General features: G+C 55.9%; 2 protein-coding genes and 1 long non-coding RNA gene across 4 annotated transcripts; 2 read left to right on the top strand and 1 right to left on the bottom strand.

Moving 5' to 3' along the window:
- The first annotated feature begins 164 nt into the window (after positions 1–164).
- ZNF593 (zinc finger protein 593) lies at positions 165–1107 on the top strand. The gene is made up of 3 exons (XM_004478792.5): positions 165–469; positions 676–738; positions 823–1107. Exons 1-3 carry the CDS (start codon positions 270–272, stop codon positions 962–964), a joined length of 405 nt encoding a protein of 134 aa, XP_004478849.1. The 5' UTR covers positions 165–269; the 3' UTR covers positions 965–1107.
- A 748-nt stretch (positions 1108–1855) lies between these two features.
- LOC131279811 (uncharacterized) lies at positions 1856–17109 on the bottom strand. Of its 2 annotated transcripts, none has more exons than XR_011649719.1 (3): positions 17044–17109; positions 10715–10823; positions 1856–1925 (listed from the first exon to the last, which is right to left on the bottom strand). It is a non-coding gene; the product is annotated as an uncharacterized lncRNA (long non-coding RNA). The 2 variants fall into 2 exon arrangements; XR_011649718.1 differs by lacking the exon at positions 1856–1925 and adding an exon at positions 5320–5494.
- On the top strand, positions 6077–16217 carry CNKSR1 (connector enhancer of kinase suppressor of Ras 1). The gene is given in 22 exon segments (XM_058304071.2): positions 6077–6188; positions 8712–8869; positions 8973–9152; positions 9842–9922; positions 10350–10391; positions 10468–10572; positions 11171–11221; positions 11338–11406; positions 11724–11825; positions 11908–11975; positions 12056–12126; positions 12246–12301; positions 12381–12411; positions 12824–12996; positions 13934–14007; positions 14149–14220; positions 14496–14569; positions 14728–14789; positions 14877–14979; positions 15062–15243; positions 15556–15755; positions 15757–16217. Coding segments are annotated over 22 exon segments (2280 nt in total). The 5' UTR covers positions 6077–6136; the 3' UTR covers positions 16031–16217.
- Positions 17110–17319: the final 210 nt, after the last annotated feature.

Below are 17319 nucleotides of genomic sequence, written 5' to 3'. Positions count from 1 at the left end.
CGGAGGCAGGCAGAACAGCCTGCAGGGCCCCTTCCCACAACCGCCCTCGGTGCCTCAAACCCAACGCAGAGGGCGCTTCGTCGGGCGTAACTCAGTCGACGGCCGACTGGGGGCGCTCAAGCCGCTAGCCGGGCTAGTGACGTCATCAGAGGCGGTCCGGCGGAGCCTGCGGCGTCCAGGGCGTCGCGCGACGTCACCCAGCCGTGCGGAAGCTCGAGCACGCGTCCTGCCCGTCCACTCCTGGCCGCTTGGCGGGGCTGAGACCCTCCATGGGTCGCTCCCGTCGGACGGGCGCTCATCGAGCGCACTCCCTGACCCGCCAGATGAAGGTGAAGCGGCGGCGGCCGGACCTGGATGAGATTCACCGCGAGCTGCGGCCCCAAGGTTCTGCAAGGCTCCAGCACGACTCCAACACTGAGCCCGACCCCGACCTCCCCGGGGGTGGCCTGCATCGCTGTCTGGCCTGCGCGTAAGTCTCGGCGGGGTCGGTCTGGGGAGGAAGAGGAGGGTCCGCGGTGCTGGCCGAGAGTTGCGAATTCGAGCCTCGGGGCGCGCGCTGTCTCCACTCTTAGGGCCCATGGGTCTGTCCGCCTCCCGGAGCCTGGGGTCTGGGAGATAGGCATACTTAACAGATAACTACCTCCTCACTCGCCACCTCATCTCCCATCTCTGCAGGAGATACTTCGTCGATTCCGCCAACCTGAAGACCCACTTCCGATCCAAAGATCACAAGAAAAGGTAAGGAGATGATTGATGGAAGGGTGCTGAGTAGGCAGGACTCGCATCCGGCCAGCCTCCAACTCCTACCTTCCTTTCTCCCAGGCTGAAGCAGCTGAGCGTGGAGCCCTACAGTCAAGAAGAGGCAGAGAGGGCAGCGGGTATGGGCTCCTATGTGCCTCCTCAGCGGCTGGCAGTGCCCACAGAAGTGTCCACTGATATTCCCGCGATGGACGTGTCTGCATGACATGGCCTGAGGATACAGAGCAGGAGAACTGCCCATGGACAATGATGCCTAGGCTGGGAGAGGGAGAGACTGTGCTGACTTCTTCTAGCCCTGGGTTTGAGGAGTGGATGGCCTTTACCAACAATAAAGGAACTGGACAGAGAGGACTGACCTTTGATCTCCTAACTTCCAGGGCAGAACCCACTACTTCCCCCAACCTCCTGCTCTGTATTGGTTTCTTTACTACTGTGTCTAGGGCCCAGCATGTCTACTCTCCACTTATTCTAACTTGAGAATCTGTACCCTTGCCTTCTCTCTGAAACTCTGACATACAAACTGGAGCCCCTCAAAAGAGCCCAGGTGCAGTGGGGTAGGGGTCTGATCAGGTATATTCTGTCCTGAGGGCAGAGACTGACCCTCAGGAAAGAAAGGGATTTCTTCCCCTCCCTTGAGTTACTTACCCCCAAGGCCCAGGTAATAGGCTGCCCACTTCATCATGGGACCTGTGGCGGCTGCTGCTGCTCCACCATCTTCCGGACAGCATAGCAGGAGCCGCCCAACCCAAGGACAGCCAGCAGTGTGGCCACAACCCCAGCCAGTGGGTTCCGGGGCTCTGCCTTAAGCTCTCCAGCTACCTGCATCTGGGGGTGCACAGAAGGTACACCTGGGGAGTTGGTTGAAGCTACTGGGAAGGTGGGGGTAGGGAAAGGACTGAAAAGGTACAGCAGACACAGATGCTGCCCCAGGGAGATTCCACCCTAATTCTTCTCGCTTCACTGCCCATCTGGGCCCTGGCTGCTCAGGCGGCAGGAAACGTGCCAGCCTAACTGGTCGGGATGCCAACCTAGCTGTGGTTGGTGGAGGATGGGGTCTGTTGTGCTAGAAGCCAGTAGTTTGGGGTACTTACCTGTAGCACCCGGAAATAACCAGGCGTCAGGCGTCGAAATTGCATGGTGGAGAGGATGCTCATCTCCCCGGCGGCCTGTTGGGGTGGGCAAGGGCATGAGGATCAGCGGTGTGCCTGGTGCCTGGGAGTGGAAATCGGTGTATATAGGCCCCTGATCTCCCATGCGCACATCATGCGTGCCCTCAGGATGCTCACCAGCGCCGGCCTGCCCAGGTCTGTCAGGGGGTGGGGCAGCTGAACCTTTAAATCCTGTCCCTTCCCCCTGCCTGCCCATCCTGCCAGCCTCAGGAGCAGCTGTCAGGAGAAATCAGCATCAGGCCTGAGCAACACCTCCCCCACCCACCGGGGAGATGAGGCCTTGGCAGCACGAGGAGTCCCAGGCCTGAACCAGGTACTGGTAGGGCCTCCCCCGCCCCGACTCCTACCTTCATCTCTCCACAGTGTGTGAAACTTCTCGGGCCCCTTCCCAACAGTAGTACGCCTTTCCCCTTGGTGGTTTCTGCTAGATCAACCTTGGGGGATGTATCTTGGAGGAAGGCACATTTCACCCCTCTCCCAAGATGGAGTTCCCACAGGGACATGTCCATCTGTTCCCTAATCTTAGCTTGGGAAAATAATACTGTAATGGGTTGTGAAGAATAAAAGAAAGAATGTATGTGAAGTGTGCATACCTTTTGCCCAGGAATTTTATCCCTAGGACTCTGTTTCCAGCTGTACTAAGCAAAGATATACGTACAAGGGTGTTTGTGTAGTATTCTTAGAGTAGCAAAAATGTGCAAATGACCTCAGTGCCTAATACTAAGGGATTGACTGAATAGTTTATGCCTCATTCATTTTATGAACATTATGCAACCAAAAGGAAAAAAAGGTAGATCTGCTTATACCAATTAAGACAGCTGTCTGATGTATTAAAAAGGAGTAGCTGACTACTGGGCATTGTTCTAAGCACTTTATAGTGAATTATTTCATTTGATATTGATTATCTCCTAAAAGGGAAAAAGGGAGGAAAATAAGGCAATTTGCAGAACACTTTAGGAAGAGTATCTATATATACAAAGAATGGAAGGAGACCCCAGAAAGCATAGTACTCGCCCCTCTGGGGACAGAGTCATGCTAGGAAAAGTGTACGTCCTCCTCTTTCACTTTATGCTCTCCTGTTACCTTTGAAATTTTAACAGCAAATGTGTATAAGTTTTATAAACTCATAAAGTCTTTTAAAATAGAAGATGCCATTTACTGAGCTCTTAAGTGCCCAGCAGGTGCTGGGGACACAGAAGGAGAGCACGATTATGGCTGTTAGGACCCTGGTCCTTTGAGTGTGTAAATAGGCATAATTGAGTGGTAGTGAATTCTTGTCTGTTTCTCTCCTACAGGATTGTGAGTTCAGGGAGGGCAGGAACTGGCTGGATTCTCATTTTAGTTCTGCTGCCAGCTCAGAGTCTGGTAGGAATTTGAAATCAGGATGGGGAGACAGAGCCAAGTCAAAATAGATAAAGGCTCTGTTAGAATCTATTGGGCTTCCCCAGAATGCTGTGGGAAGGCTGTTGTACAAAGAGGCAAGAATGTTAGAGGACACAGCTTGGAGGAGTGTTCGAGGGACACAGACAATGTAGGGTATGAAGACAGGAAGCGAGGGCAAAGCCAGGAAAGTGACAGTTTTGCACATTTGGAGCCTACTGATTAACAGTGATGGAGGCAAGCCCTGTGGCAAACTGGAGAGCTGGTGCCCCACTTGAAGGAAGCAGCCACCAATCCACTCTAAATGTTTGAGTGTGGAGGTGGGATGGAGTCACCAGAGCTGGCAGAGGTCCAGAGGAGCTGGCGGTCCCAGTTTGTATGTGAAATAGTTGAATGTTGACAGTTAACATGTGCATATGCACTGCATGGGCCATCTGAGGACCAATTCCAGACTTCAGGTCTCCGGGTTGCAGGCAAGATCATGACAGGCTTTGAAGGTCAGGTGCTGGGGTGCTGGTAGAGCTTCCAAACTAGGTGAGACGTTAGGGGAGGCTGGCTCTAGGAAGGCCTCTCAGGACACTCCTCATAAAATTAAAGCCATAGTAATAAGTCTACCCTGCGTTATAGATTTCAGAGTGCTTACAAGGACCTTCTCAGAGTCATTTGTACAGCCCTAAGATCCAGGTACCTCTCTTTTAAAGAGGAAGAGTCAGGTTCAGAGAGGTAGAAGAGATGGGCTCAGTCACACAGCACGTGAGTGTGGAACTGACTTGGGCCTCCTGATTCCTAAGTCCTGAAAGTCCCCTGGCCTGGGATGATGTGGAGGTGGAGGATGAAGATGATAACTGAACACCTATTATATATCAGACTTCCAAGGAGAGGGCTCTTGACCTGGGGTTAAAAATTCAGTGGGTCCATAAACTTGGATCAGAAAAAAAATTGCATCTTTATTTTCACCAACCTTTAACTGAAATTTACCATTTCCTTTGATTAGGGGTTGAACTATTAAGCAGTATCTGTGACTTTGTAATCAAAAGGAATCATTGACATTTTTGTACATATCGCAGTAATTGCAAGTTTCAAAAGTGCATCTGCTCACTATTACTTTGAAATCCAAGTAGTTTTTTTTAATTTAATTTAATTTTTTAATTATCTTTTTAAAAAGTTAATAGATCACACAAAATGTTACATTAAAAAACATAAGAGGCTCCCATATACACCATTCCCCACCCCCACCCCCATCAATTTTTTTAATTGTATTTTTTAAAGATACATAGATCACAAAAAATGTTACATTAAAAAAATATAAGAGGTTCCCATATAACCCCCCACCCCCCTCAGCGCACTCCTCCCACATCAGCAACCTCCTTCACCATTGTGGCACATTCATTGCATTTGGTGAATACATTTTGGAGCACCGCTGCACTACATGGATAATAGTTTACATTGTAATTTACACTCTCCCCAGTACAGTCAGTGGGTCATGGCAGGATGTACAATGCCCAGCTGTCCCTGCAGTATCGTTTAGGACAACTCCAAGTCCTGAAAATACCCCCACATCGCATCTCTTCTTCCCTCTCCCTGCCCTCAGCAACTACCGTGGCCACCTTCTCCACAGCAATGCTACAATTTCTTCCATTACTAGTCACAGTAGTTCCATAGTAGAATATCAGTAAGTCCACTCTAATTTTAACCCACCACTAAGCTGCCCTTGCTCACACCCTTCCTGTTTCAGACACCCCTTCGATGCGGCCGGCCAATGCTTGGGCAACGGTTGGGCAATGGTTGGGCAATGGTTGGGCAACTCTTCACCCAGCTGTGGGTTCAGGGAGCAAATGGTGAGTTCTCTTCCCATGTGGGTGACGCGGGCTTTCTTGCAGTCCTTATCTTTGGTTATCGAGGATCAATATGTGGGAAGAGGAGGCAAAGACCACCCCACAGTCTAATGTTCTTATTCGAGCTGACCCACAACAGCCTTTACACTGGTGTCTTTAAAAAAGAGAAATTTAACTTGAATTTTCCAGTCTTGTTTTTTAATGTTAGTAAACATATACCACTATATCATAACTGTGCTTTTTAATATGTTTTGGTGACAACAAAATCCTAAGCATTTTGTATTATGCTTTTAAAAGTATTCTGGGGAGCGGATGTAGCTCAGTGGTCCTGGGTTCAATCCCTGGTACCTCCTAAAAAAAAAAAAAGAATGTGAAAGTATTATTCTAAGAAAGGTTCCACAGGCTTCATCAAACTGTCAAAGGGGTCCATGAGACAAAAAAGGTTTTAGGGCTATTAACTCAGGTATCTGGCACAGCAGTCCTCCGAAGCAGGGGCTACTTTATCCATTTCACAGGCAGAAAACTGATGCACTGAGGTTAGGGTTAGCGTGGGTCCCACAGCTGAGAAGCTGCAGAGCTGGGATTTGCTTCCTAACTAGTTTTGCTTTGTCGCTACACTCACCGCTCACCTTCTGGGCCTCTTTTCGAGGAGGGCGGGGGGATCAGAGGCCCACCCTGCGATTGGAGAGCAGTTTGGGGCGGGATTCCAGGCGTGCCCCGAGGTCGCCAGAGTCACACCCTCCTGGCACCTCCCCCGGACCGGCTGCCCAGCCGCGAGGGCCCCAGGACGCCAGAGGGGCGTGGCAGGAGGCGGGTTCTCTTCGCTGGATGACAGGTGGTGGGCCAATGACTGCCGCAGAGCCTCACCTGGCCGGCCACGTGGACTCAGGTATGCGATGACTCCGCCCAGGCCCAGCCCGGCCCCTCCCCGGACCAGAGCTCTGGGAGCGGAAATTCCGGAGCCTGCACGACCCGAGACGACCGGGCTCTGCCATGGAGCCCATAGCGGTCTGGACCCCCGGGAAGGTGGCAGCTTGGCTGAGAGGTGGGTGGGGTCGGGGCTGAACTGGGCTCGAGGAGGGGTTGTTGGGAGGACGCGGCGGGCCGGAGACAGGGGCGGGGAGAGGAAAAGGAAAAAGACCTGCCGAGTATGTCAGTCTGTTAGTCAGTCAACAAGTATTTAGAGAACGTCTGTGTACCAGGTACTGCGCTAGGCAGAGGAGTGGACGCGACGGCCCTGGAGGGCCCGAGGACCCAGAAACGGGTCCCCCATCGCCCCAGCATCCCTAGAGGCTGCCAAGGTGGGGCTGGGGAGGCTGGGATTGTGTAAAGAAAACAAGGCAGGGGCCAAGCACGGTCCACGCCCTCCTTTATCTCCTTCATTTTCCCTGGGCCCCAGGGCCCAGTGGGCTGTTATTAATCACATTTTACAGAAAAGGAAACTGAGGCACAAGTCAGAAGTGATCTGCTCAGTCTTTGGAATAGGGCAGACCCTGGTGTGGGTTTCCCCTCTCCCCACCCGAGACTGTCAGTGAGAAAAAATGGAGCCTCACCAGACTGAAGAGGGTGGCACAGCCTCCCTAGCGGCCCCGTCAGAGCAGAGATACGCACTTCCCGGCTTTAGGAGCCCTCGGATGGATGGGAAATGGCCCAAACTCGGGCAGACTCAAAGAAGTGAGGGCCTTGCAACCACACAGCCGGGGAAGGGGAGGGAGGTCAGGGCAGGCTCGAGGTGACCCGCCCCAGTAAGGGCAGGAACTGGGGCCTGGGTCAGACTCCCAAACTGGGTTCCCGGCCCAGCTCTGCCACTCGCCAGCTCTGTGACGATAGGTCTCAGTTTCCCCATCAGTGAAATGGGAAAAGCAACCCTGACCTCATAAAGTGGGCAGAATGAAGACAGTCGCAGCAGGTGCCTGGCATGTGCAGCTCAGTGTGGGGGTCTGCTGGGAGGAAGGCGGCCCCTGCATTCCCTGCCCCGGGGACGGGGGTTCCTCAAGGGCCTACCGCCAGGGAGTGACAGGTCCTGAGCTCTGGTCCAGTGCCCCACCAGGAATGCGGGAGTGTGCTGATCACCGGCTCATTCCCCAGGGAAGGGCGCTGACTTGGGGGGGCAGGGGAGGGGAGAGGAATTCCCTCAAAGAGTAAGCAAGCAGCTTAACCTCCCTGGCGTCAGTTTTCCCATCTGTCCAATGGGGATAACAATAGTCCCCACCTCTTAGAGATGTAGCAAGGATCAAATGTGTAAATATGTGTAAAGCCTGTAAAACTTTGCTTAGCACATAGTAAGCACTCAATAAGTAATACTTATTTTTGTGCATCAACCGTGCCAGGCATGGACTAGCCACTGGGGGTAGGGATTCAAGGCCACATCCTTGCAGGGCTCATTCTAAGGTGGGAGAGGCCAAGCTCACCAAGTGCAGGATTTGCGGAGGCACAGGAGGCTGTGGGGACAAGAGGAGAGATCCCAGTTCTGCCTGAGGAGGGTCATGGAAGGCTTCCTGGAGGGGTGGGGAGTGCAGGTGAAGAAGGGAGTGAAGGAGCTGGAAGAGCAGGCCAGGACCCTGGACGCAAAAGAAAGCATCTGGGGGCTGCAAGGAGTTAGTGGTCTGGATCTGAAGGGTTGAATTGAGTGGTTTTGCTGGAAGATGAGACTGCAGAATCAGCTGGTGGCCCGATCACACAGAGCCCTAGAGGTCCTGGTGAAAAGTAGGCAATATGCCGGAGAAGACAAAAAGAGAAATAGATACAGAAGACCACACAGTGAATGGACACAGACAACAAAAACAGCAGGGCAGGGGGAGGGGAAGAAAGAATAAAAAAAAAAAGATGAGCCAAGTGCTAACCATGTATGGTGTCATTCACTCTCACATGATTAGAAGGCAGGTACTTTTAGGATCTCCTTTCTAAAGGTGAGGAAACTGAGGCACAAAGCCATTAAGTGACTTGCTCGGGTGCTAGCACTCAGATGTCCCTGGCTCCATAACCTCTGTTTTGTTTTTTTTCAGGTATTGGGGTGGGGGATTGAACCCCAGACCTTGTATGTGGGAAGCTGGTGCTCAACCACTGAGCCACATTGGCTTCCCTGAATTGTTTTTTTGTTTGTTTTGCTTGGTGTTTTGTTTTTGTTTTTAGGAGGCACAGGGGACCTGAACCCGGGACCTCCCATGAGGGAAGCAGGCGCTCAACTGTGCGAGCCACACCTGCTCCCTCCATAACCTCTTGTTGTTATCTCCTCTATCAGTAGTTCTCAGACTTGAGTGTGGATCAGTACCACCTGGAGAGCTGGTGAAAACAGTTTGCCTTTTGGCAGGTCTGGGGTGGGGTCTGAGAACTTCTGACAAGTTCCCTGGTGAGGGTGATACTCTGGTCTTGGGACCACCCTTTGAGAACCACTGCCCTGTACTACTGTCCTACTTCTCAATTCAGTGGTTTCTTCTGTCCAGTGGGCAGAACACAGCCTGGGTCGCAGGGTTGTCATTAGGAACAGGTGAGAGGGGATGGGCCTTGGGGCTGAAGAACTGGCCTGAGAGGTCTTGACCCTTCTTGCTGACCCCTGCTCTCCCTCTAGGCCTTGATGACTCCCTGCAGGACTATCCCTTTGAAGAGTGGCAGCTGCCGGGCAAGTACCTGCTCCAGCTGTGCCCCCGCAGCCTTGAGGCTCTGACCGTGTGGCCTGTGGGCCACCAGGAGCTCATCCTGGGTGGGGTGGAGCAGCTTCAGGCCCTGGTAAGTGAATGCTGGCCACACCGACCTCCCCTTCCACCACCTGGGGACTGCTGGGGGGCGCGGGCCGCTGCTAGGGACCTGCCCTGCCCCCTCTCTGGCACAGAGCTCCGGGAGAGAGAACCTGCAGAGCCTGACAGAGAGGCTGCTGGAGGAGACCCACACCTTCCAGAGCCTAGTCCAAGGCTGCCTGGGGGCCTGTGCCCAGACCCCTGCCGATGTCCTCAGCGCGGCTGTGGAGCTGGTGCATGAGGCTCGTGGCCTCCTCTTCTGGCTCAACAGGTACCTCAGGCTCCTCCCAGGGCCTGGGTTGGGATAACAGGTGTAACGGGTGGGGGGCCCCTTCACATCTTTGGCCTCCTCCAGGGTGTGTTCCAATGTGGCAGCACCTACACTGTCAGCAGGGACACTCCTACCTCACCTCCCAGCTTTAACCTTTTTTTTTTTTTAAGGAGGTACCAGGGATTGAACCTGGGACCTCATACATGCAAGGTGCCTAGAGGCACTCAACCACTGAGCCACACCCACTCCTCCCAGCTTGTAATCTTAACAGTCGTAGCAACAACCGTTCATAGAATGCTTCCCTACTCCCTTTACTGGCTGCCGCTTTTCATCCCACCTGCCCCAACTCAAATGTCACCTCCTCAGAGAAGCCCTCCCTGTTATGTGCTCTCAGAGCTTCCCAACTTCACCGCACTGGTTACAGTTGTAGTTACATCATTATGAATCTAATTGTGTTGAATGCCTGTCTCCCCGGTGCCTAGAACAGTGCCTGCCATGAAGCAGGTGCTTAACAAGTAAGTCCTGCGCTGAGCTCTTCAGATAAATCCATCACATCCTTGAATCCAAACCAAAACCCAGCAGAGCAGGTGTTACTGCCAAAGCTCAGAGGCATGAGCTGCTCAAGCGGTTCACTGACTTCCTGTTCAGCACAGCCCTGACTTATCCCCTGCTCTGTTCTTCCCTGCCAGGTACCTCTTCTCCCACTTAAATGACTTCTCGGCCTGCCAGGAGATCGGGCACTTGTGCAGCGAGCTGGGCCACGTCTTGCAGGAGGTAGAGGACCCAGGGGCCGGGCGCCAGGCTTGGCCCAGGCTATAGGGACCAGATCAGGCTAGAGCTTTTTATAACCTGTGAATCAGAGGATCGGGTGTGAGGGCTGGGGCGAGGCAAGGGCAGGAAGAGGACGTCACGGCCAGCGGGTACGGGGCCGTGGGGGCACGGGGTCTCCTAACTGGCCGGGGAAGCCGGGGAAGTTTGACTCTCAGGAGCGAGTGGAAGCGGAGGGAACGTGCGGTGGCTCCCGGGACCTGCCTCCAGGGCACGAGACCTAGAGACAGTGGCTCTGAGGCCCTGTGGTTCTGGGAAAGGAAGGGGCCCAGCATGGGGGAAGCCAGGAGGGACTGCAGGGGACCCCACCCTGCCCTCAGGAGGCCGCTCCTCTCACTCGGGGTGGGCCTCTGCCCTCTCGCTCTGCTTCTAGGACTGTCCAGCAGCTGAGAAGGAGAGCCGAGTCCTGAGAATCGTGAGTCTGGGGGGTAGAAGGGAAGTGGGGATTGGGGCAGGATGGGGCTCAGGCTAGATATCCTGCCTCCCCCCAGTGCAGCCACGTGGCCGGGATCTGCCACAACATCCTGAGCTGCAGCCCCAAGGAGCTGCTGGAGCAGAGGGCCGTGCTAGAACGGGTGCAGCTGGACGATCCTTTGGTGAGCCCCAACCTCTGACCTCTAGCCTCTGACCCCTTGGCAGCCTTGTCCAGGCTCTGAAATACGGTCCTCGGCTCCTATTCTGTTAGGGCCAGAAAGCCTTTTATGTACAGATGCTAAAATGAAGACCCCAAGGACTTACCGGGAGCCATCACCAGTCAGCACCTTCCCCAGTCCTGGGGGCCTGTGGCTGGGGTGGTCTCAGGTGGCTCATTCCAGCTCTGGGACACAGACCTGGCAGGGGCTCAGGGCTGGGTTAGGAGAGAAGGGAGAAGACGTGAACTTTTCTGCTTTCCTCTTTGACCAGTTGGGAAAACCAGAACCGCCAGCCCTGCCCCTGTCTTGCCCCTGCTTATCCCTTCAGGAAAGTTGCTAAGAATCTGGTGCCTCAGAAATCACTCTGGCCCCACCCCAGGAAGAGTCAGAGGCCCAGACGGGAGCAGCAAGTCCAAAGTCACAAGCAAGTTGGGCAGTGCCAACTCGGGGCCAGCTCTGTCCCCAGCTCAGCCCACCTAAGAATCCTGGGTACAGCAGGGTCCTGCCCACTGGCCCTTCTGCCCCCAAATCCTCAGTGACTGCAGCTTCCACCTCTGTGCAGGGCCTGGAAATCCTCACCACCAGCAACTGCCTGCACTTTGTGGGCACCCAGGTGAGAGCCACACCCCCTTTGCAGCCCCCACCCCTAAGGCCCTCACCCGTCAGCCTAGCCAGCTTCAGGGCCCAGGAGAGCTTCCCCTCTGAGCCCCCGCCCCACCCCCCCACCAGGTCCCCACCGCCTCCCGACTGCAGATCCTTCCAGGAGATGAGGTTGTCCAGATCAACGAGCAGGTGGTGGTGAGTGAGACGGAGAGGAACAAGGTGGAGGTGGGGTGTGAGGAGGGGAACAGGGAGGAAGGTCCTGAGCAGAACCCAGGGCTGGTGGGTGGGAGGGGAATCGTTGGTTCTGCCCCTTGGGGAGGCCAAGGTTGGGGAAACTGGCCCCCTGAGGGGCCAGCTCAGATAGGTCAGGGCAGCTCGGCAGAGCCAAGGCAAAGCTCACAGAGGCTTCCTGGAGGGGCGAGGAGAGGCAGGATCAGGAAGGGAACCTCAGAGCCTGCTGCCCAGCTCGAGGCCAGCCCAGGGTGTCTGCCCTGACCCCTCCCGTCCCCCAGGTGGGCTGGCCCCATAAGAACGTGGTGAGGGAGCTGCTGCGGGAGCCAGCCGGGGCCAGCCTGGTGCTAAAGAAGGTCCCAGTGCCTGAGACCCCCCCGCAGGTACCTGCCCCCACCCTGCCCCCCGCCTGTTTTTGGAGCCCTGTCTTCAGCTTTGTCACCCCGTTTCTGGTTGTCCCCCCAGAGTCCTCAGATCCTGGACTCCCCACGCCTGAGGATCCAATCCCCGGCTCTGGCCCCCCTGTCTCCCAGGTAACAGACTCTGCCTCAGGGTGTGTCTTTTCTCCCTGGGGGGAGCTCAGACTCCTCTCATCTCCTCTTGCTGTCTCCAGGGCCCCGTCCCAGGAAGTCTTTGCCTTTCACCTGACTTTGGATTCAAGTCCTGGGTCCAGCCCTGCCCCAGGTAGTTTCAAAACCCCACCCCACCAGGTGGTAGGATGCCACAGGCAAGGCATCTGAGGTGCCTGGCCCTGACCCCTTGACCTTGGCCCTGAGCCCATGCCCATCCTCCCTCCACCCTAGCCCCACGGCCAGCAGGGGAGACAGAGACTCCCGAGCCCCCAGGACACCCTGACAAGGTAAGCTCAGGGGCTCAGCACAGGGGGACATGAGGTTCTGGACCTGGATCCCTCTCTAACCCCCTCATGGTCCTTTCAGAGTTCTGTCCTCGGTCGGAGGAAATCAAAAGGTATGATGTCCTGCTGCCTGGGTGGGGTCCCCCTATGTGAGGTGAAGTCTTTCCAGTGCTGGTCCAGTCGCGCCCTTCTCTGTCTCTCTCTCTCACTCACACACACACACCGCACACTGCCTGTCCTGGAACCAGCTATGTCTCTGGGATCACACAGATCCGTGCTCCCAGCCTGGGCCACTCACCAGCTCTGTGACTTTGAGTAAATGGCTTATCCCTCTCTGAGCGTCAGTTTCCTCATCTCTAAAATGGGACAAGGCGTTCCACCTCAGAGCTGACACGTGATATTCCCTGCAGTTAGTATTCAGAAATATCACTTGGGGATGTTTTTGTGGGGGGGCAAGGAAGCAGGTTGAGGGGCGTGGGACGCCTTGCCAGCCCCTCACCTACTGGGCTTCGCTTTTTGCTGCAGGCGTGGCGACGCGGCTAAGTCGCCGGCGGGTGTCTTGCCGGGAGCTGGGCCCGCCTGACTGTGACGGCTGGCTCCTGCTGCGCAAGATGCCCAGTGGCTTCATGGGTCCACGCTGGCGCCGCTGCTGGTTTGTGCTCAAGAGGCACATGCTCTACTGGTACCGCCAGTCCCAGGTAAGCAAGTGCAGCAGCTCAGGGCTCTGGTTCCACCACCCACTCCTGCCTGTGGTCACAGGTGGGTCCCAGACCTACCCGGGCTCTTTTTTTTTTCTTTTCACTATTTTTTGTCTTTATTTATTTTTTTAATATTACATTAAAAAAATATGGGGTCCCCATATCTACCTGGGCTCTTGTTCCCATCTGTAAAATGGGGACACTCCTTGGAGTGAAATGAATTATCTATGTCAAAGCAGCTTGGAAAGAGTATTACAGGAAATTGAAGAGAGTCATTTTTATTCGGTCCTCTCTTTTCTCTTCTGTTATTCTGTCTATCCTGGCAATGGCCATCCGTTCAATTATTTATTCATTCAACCAACAGTCAAATGCCTTCTGTGTATCCACTTGGGGCTGGGTGCTGGGAACTCAGGGAGAAAATGTGACTCTGTGACTCCAGAACTTAGAGACTGGTAAGGGAAAGGGACAAATATACAAGGACAGCGTGGGAACACGTGCTATGGAGAAGGAAAAGCCCAGGACGTGGGTGCTTAGTCCAGCCTGAGAAATCAGGAAGGCGTCCTGAAAAGTGATGCCTAGAGGGTTAGATGGAAAGAGGGGAGCACAGCCAGGAAGGGGGAACAGCATTGGCAAAGCTCGTTGGTGTGCGGCAGCTTCGTCTGTCTATTGAAGAACCAAGCGCAGAAGCAGGCCCCTCTTTCCTGCCTGTTTCTTTGGGTACATTTGTGCTCCCCTTTCCTGGCTCAGAGGCCCCCTTGGCCACACTCCTGCCTCCCTCCCAGGTGCCTGCCCTGAGCCGCAGGCACTGACTTAAAATTAGCCCAGGAGACTCCCTCTTCCCTCCCTGCCCCCAGGAGCCCAAGGGGGTAAGTAAGCAGCTGACTGGGACTCGAGGGTGTTGGGGTTCCAAGCTGACCCTCAGCTGTGATCCCCCCAGGATGAGAAGGCTGAGGGCCTCATCAATGTCTCCAACTATAGCCTGGAAAGTGGACATGATCAGAAGAAAAAGTAGTAAGTCCTGGAGCGTGCAGGGCGGGGGGCGGGCGGGAAAGGGATAACTGGGTGGGGGGCAGGAGCCTGGGATTCCAGGTGCAGCCTCTCTGGGTGCTGGCTGGGTGCCCTCAGGCTGAGCAAGTCCCCACCACCCAACAGTGTGTTCCAGCTCACCCACGAAGTGTACAAACCCTTCATCTTCGCCGCCGATACCCTGGCGGACCTGAGCATGTGAGCGCCGCCCCCACCCCTCTGCCCCTGCCACCTGCCCCCAGCCTCCAGGTGCTTGGAACCCGGGCGCAGGGCTCGGACTGGCACTCTCCTCTCTAAGGCCCAGTTTCCTCATCTATAAAATGGGCTCGCCAGAGCTCTTCCCCCTCAGAGCTGCTCTGAGGACTAAATAAGATGAGGTGGGTAAAAGCACGTGGCGTTCAGTAGGGCCTCCGTAAATGGCAACCGATGGTGGCAGTACAGGTCTCTCCCTGAGGCCCTCTGCTCCTCCACAGGTGGGTGCGCCATCTCATTACCTGCATTTCCAAGTACCAGCCTCCAGGCCAGGCTCCCCCACCCCGAGAAGAAGGTGTGTCTCTCAGGCATGGGTGGGAGACTCGGGTCCCACTTGACCCTTCTCCTCTCCTGGGGGGGCCTGGAGCCTCAGATGTCCTAGCCTGTCCCCTGACCTTCCCAAACCCCCTGAGGCTCAGTGAGCTCCCCAGCTGCCCCACCCCCCACCCCCAGACTGCTACAGTGAGACCGAAGCAGAAGACCCTGACGACGAGGCTGGGTCCCGCTCAGCCTCGGTGAGTAGGGGGCTGTGGGGTCGGGGGAGGAGACTAGCAGGGCCTGGAGCTCAGACTGAGCCTCCCTCTCCTTGCACCTGCCTGCAGCCCAGCCCAGCCCAAGCCTGGAGTCCCCTCCACGGAGACGCGTCACCTGCAGCCACCCCCAGGCAGGACAGCCCTTCTTCAGCCTCCTTCAGCTCTCCACCAGGTGTTCTGCTGGGCTCGGGAGCTGGGTTAGGGGCCCAGGGCCTGGATGAGGCCAGGCCTCATCCTGCTCCCTCTTCCCACAGATGGCAGTGAAGGGACACTGGAAGGAATGGTCCAGGGGCTGAGGCAGGGTGGCGTGTCCCTCCTGGGCCAGCCGCAGCCCCTCACCCACGAACAGTGGCGGAGCTCCTTCATGCGGCGCAACCGGGACCCCCAGCTCAACGAGCGAGTGCACCGTGTGCGGGCGCTGCAGAGCACGCTCAAGGTCAGCCCGGGAGCCGCTGGCCATGGCTCCGGGCTCTGCTCTGGGGCCCGGGCTTCAGGCTCCGGACTCTGGGCTCTGGGTTTGGCTCTTGGCTTTGGGCTCAGCTGTGGACCGGGCCACGTTCTTGGTTCTGCGTTGGGCTTTAAACTCTCCCCTGGGCTTCCTGCGCCAGGCTCCGGATTTGACCACCTGGACTAGGCCGCGCCAGGTGCTAGGCTCTAGGCCCGGGGCTCCAGGGTCACTGCTGAGCTTGGGCTCTGCCCCAGCCCCTTCCTGCGTGTCGTGGCCTCTTAGCCCCTATTTCTCTCACAGGCAAAGCTGCAGGAGCTGCAGATCCTAGAGGAAGTGCTGGGGGACCCTGAGCTGACTGGAGAGAAGTTCCGGAGGTGGAAGGAGCAGAACCAGGAGCTGTACTCAGAGGGCCTGGGGGCTTGGGGAGTGGCTCCAGAGAACAGGCCCTCCACCCCTGACTCCAGAGGACAGTCCTTCCACCCCGTGCCCTCTGACCCTGAGGTGCACCCCCATGTCTTGCCCCCTGACCCCAAAGAGCAACCTCCTGAACTCTGACCTTATCCAGTGCCTTAGCCCCTTGACCTCTGACCCCAAGGACCACCTCATCCCCCAGCTTGTGACATGTGACTCTCATCTGTCTAGGACAGAGTGTCCTTGGATTCTGTTCGAGGTTGGAAATAACACTAGTCCATGGTTTCACCCCAAGGTGACCCTCTTGTCTGGGCTGCCACCATTTCCGCTCCTGCCACCCCTGGAGTGGGGTAAAATGAAATGAGCTTTGTGCTACTCTCTCCTCCCTTGCCAAAGAAGGAGCAGGAAGGTGGGCGGAGAGAAACTCCGACCCCATCCTCTAATCCATGGGGACCACCGGCAGTTCTCCTCCTGAACCAGATCTGTGCAACTCTTCTTCAGTTTACAAAGAGACATTTTCCACCCAATAAAGTCACTTCCTCTAAGCTAAATCTACACGTGCCATTGACTGCTGCCTTAGAACCAGGAATCTGGGAGGTGGACTTGGCCCAGTGGATAGAGCGTCCATCTGCCACATGCGGGAGGTCCGTGGTTCAAACCCCGGGCCTCATTGACCCGTGTGGAGCTGACCCACGCGTAGTGCTGATGCGTGCAAGGAGTGCCCTGCCACGCAGGGGTGTACCCCGCATAGGGGAGCCCCACACACAAGGAGTGTGCCCCGTAAGGAGAGCCACCCAGCACGAAAGAAAAGTGCAGCCTGCCCAGGAATGGCGCCGCCCACACAGAGACCTGACATAGCAAGATGATGCAGCAAAAAGAAACACAGATTCCCGTGCCACTGACAACAACAGAAGCAGACGAAGAAGAACACGCAGCAAATGGACACAGAGAACAGACAACTGGAGTGAGGGGCGAAGGGGAGAGAAATAAATAAATCTTCAAAAAAAAGAACCGGGAATCTGTTTTCCAGAGGGGACAGGGATGAAAGCTCAAAGGGTGGGTGACTGGCCAAGGCATGGGCCCTCGGTGTGGGCTCTACCTGAAGTTCTGTGCCTGTGGAATGAGGGACTGCTGACCCGTGGCCATGTCCATCTCTCCCAGCCCTTCAGAGGCCGAAGGGTGCTCTCCTACCCCATCCTTAGGTGACAGGGTGAGAAATAGAGACCAGCTTTCCACTTGTTAAATGGGGAAACTGAGCCTTACGTCAGGAGTACGCCGTCATGGAGGGCAGGGTGGACGGCCCTGGGCACGGCTGGAGGGAAGAGGTGGCTCTCGGAGGGCTGCAGTTGCTCTCTGGGGCAAGAGACCTCTCCTCACCTGAGTCCTGCCTCTCCAGCTCGTGGGCCCAGAGCAGGGACGCGCCGCCACTGTGCCTCTGTCCAGGTCCAGGCTGTGCAGGAGACGCGAGTCCCCCCCCCCCCCCCCCTCCCCGGCAGCCTCTGACCTCTGACCCCTGCCCATCCCTCAATATCCCGGGCTACCTCTGTGGGGTACGGAGAAGGGCAATGGGAGGAGCTTGTCCGGGGGTTGGAATTCCTTGGTAGAATGTGGCCAGCCGGAGGTCACAGAAGCCTCTATGACCTCACCACGAGG

The sequence above is a fragment of the Dasypus novemcinctus genome, chromosome 9, assembly GCF_030445035.2.
Source record: "Dasypus novemcinctus isolate mDasNov1 chromosome 9, mDasNov1.1.hap2, whole genome shotgun sequence".
Taxonomy (NCBI): domain Eukaryota; kingdom Metazoa; phylum Chordata; class Mammalia; order Cingulata; family Dasypodidae; genus Dasypus; species Dasypus novemcinctus.
The sequence above is the reverse complement of the archived record's forward strand: the minus strand, read 5'-3'. Positions and strand labels throughout refer to the sequence as shown.

What these genes read in the sequence shown, in the direction of transcription:
- ZNF593 (XM_004478792.5), top strand. Translation starts at nt 270, where the DNA reads ATGGGTCGCTCCCGTCGGACGGGCGCTCATCGAGCGCACTCCCTGACC. An exon ending in CATCGCTGTCTGGCCTGCGC is followed by an intron (nt 470 to 675) that starts GTAAGTCTCGGC and finishes CCATCTCTGCAG; the next exon opens with GAGATACTTCGTCGATTCCG. An exon ending in TCCAAAGATCACAAGAAAAG is followed by an intron (nt 739 to 822) that starts GTAAGGAGATGA and finishes CCTTTCTCCCAG; the next exon opens with GCTGAAGCAGCTGAGCGTGG.